Genomic DNA, 1,846 nt, shown 5'->3' on the forward strand with positions numbered 1-1,846 from the left:
TAAGACAGAATTTGGGTTCTCCCCTTTGTTGGGTCTTTGTTCTCTGCCTGCATATGTGGACCAGGTATCATGTTCCTGTGGAAAGGACCCATCTATATTTCATGTTTAGTCCCTGTCTTCAGAAGGGTGGTCTAAGTTGCTTGACTCTCCTTTTCTCCTCGGGCCAGCAGGTGCTCCCCAGAGCCCTCCCGTGGAGGCTGAGAACGACCAGTTTCGAACTGCTTCTCCACTGATGCAGATTGAAGGATTTCTCTCAGCCCTCACGAATGCAAACCAAGATGGCAGAGTCATTCTCAACAGGCAAGGTACTGGAAAGGGCGAGCTGAGGAGAGGTGGCATGAGTCGCAAGCAGGGTGCTTCACTGGCAGTGAGGGAGGAGATCCTGAGCCTGGGGGGAGCCCACAGCCACTTGTCTGTGCTGTCCGCAGTGCAGGCTGGCAGGCTTGGTCTGTCTGAGGGTGCTTGTGAACCCAAAAGAACCCTAGATTAAGGGCGTTGGGGCCAGGGTTTGCAGAGCTCTGCTCCCACTTTGGATGTCAATTTTTGTGTTGCAATTTACTGCACCTCTACAGCTCCAGGAAGATTAGGAAGCAGAAGGTAACTGCCAGGTTGGCGTTGCCTGCTGCTGCCTCTCCTCTGGCAGCGTTGAATAGCAAGTCCTTGCTTTGAGAGGTGCAGACCTGCCAGAGTGCCTGGGGCAGGAGGGAGAATCTCTCATATCCCTGAGTGAGTGTTGCAGCTAGCTCCTGATGCTGTTTCTCTCCTTTACCCAGGCACGGTTGGTCTGAGCAGCCTCAAATTCCTCTTGCTGAATCCAGCTGTCCACTTTGCCAAGGTGGTGGAAGAATGCCGTGCTGTAATCATTGCTGGGGGCACCATGCAGCCGGTAAGGGAATAAGGTTGCTGTGCTGAGGTCTCAGGAGGTCTCTGGTGCTATCTGCAAGCGGGCATGGAAAGAGAGCAGCTTGGCACCACTGGGATGTGCTCTTCTCACTTCCATGGCGTGTGGGGAAAAGACCTCTCCTGCCTACCCTTTTATCTCTCTGCTGTGGTTTCCCTGCATGAGGTGTCACACTGCCTGTCTATGCAAAAAGTTTTAGGTGTGAGGGCAGGATTGCCCTGGTCAGCCTTTCTTGTCTTCGAGATGATACAGGCTGAGGCTGAACTTGTGGTAGGTTGGAACTAGCATGGATAGCAGTCAGAGGACCTGGCAAAACCATCTGACCTTCCAAAGGGACAGGGATCCCACAGGGACCATTGCGTAGGCGCTCTTTCAGAAAAAACAAGACTTCAGTATCCATATGGTGGCAGGCAGCTTGTCATCCTTCTCCCATTGCTTTAGTGCCTGACAGACACTGTGTTTGTGTTGAACAGATGCAGTGGAGTGTGTCAGATATCCCAGTTAGTTACATTTGTCCTGTTCCTGAACACAAATGTCCTGAAATTTTCTCTTTGCCCTTGCCATGACAAGGGAGGAAAGGAGGGTGTGAAGTGCAAGACCTCCTTTTTGGAAGGTCACCATTCTGACTTTGAACCCTTCAGACTGCATCTCAGAGAGACAGTGTAGCTGCAGTCTGAGCTGTGGTCTCTGCAGTGCTTAGCAGCCCTGCTAACGGGTTTTTGGGCTTGGGGAGGTCTGAAATTGGAGCGTGTCCGGCCAAGAGAGGCTGGGGTGGTTCCATGCACCTGTGCAGCAGGGCCACGGCAAGGCTCAGGACCACGGGCACTGAAAGGGCAGCACTCCGGCCCCCCTTCCCGCTGCCTGCTGTGCTTGGGCCAGCTCGAAGGCCCCCCTCCCCCGCGCTGCCGGCCTGCCCTTGGCAGGGGGCGGGTAGGCCCCGGGGCC

The 1,846-nt window shown here is 54.4% G+C and overlaps 1 protein-coding gene across 1 annotated transcript in view; it reads left to right on the plus strand.

The window, feature by feature from the left end:
- Positions 1-886, plus strand: part of DDX11 (DEAD/H (Asp-Glu-Ala-Asp/His) box helicase 11) — a gene marked incomplete at both ends in the record, with an annotated part of 11,297 nt that extends 10,411 nt beyond the window's left edge. The window contains 2 exons of the mRNA XM_009709627.1: positions 171-305; positions 774-886. Coding sequence (XP_009707929.1) covers positions 171-305; positions 774-886 — 248 coding nt within the window. The remainder of the gene's footprint in view (positions 1-170; positions 306-773) is intronic.
- Positions 887-1,846: the final 960 nt, after the last annotated feature.

Source organism: Cariama cristata, unplaced genomic scaffold (assembly GCF_000690535.1).
Source record: "Cariama cristata isolate BGI_N322 unplaced genomic scaffold, ASM69053v1 scaffold35241, whole genome shotgun sequence".
Taxonomy (NCBI): domain Eukaryota; kingdom Metazoa; phylum Chordata; class Aves; order Cariamiformes; family Cariamidae; genus Cariama; species Cariama cristata.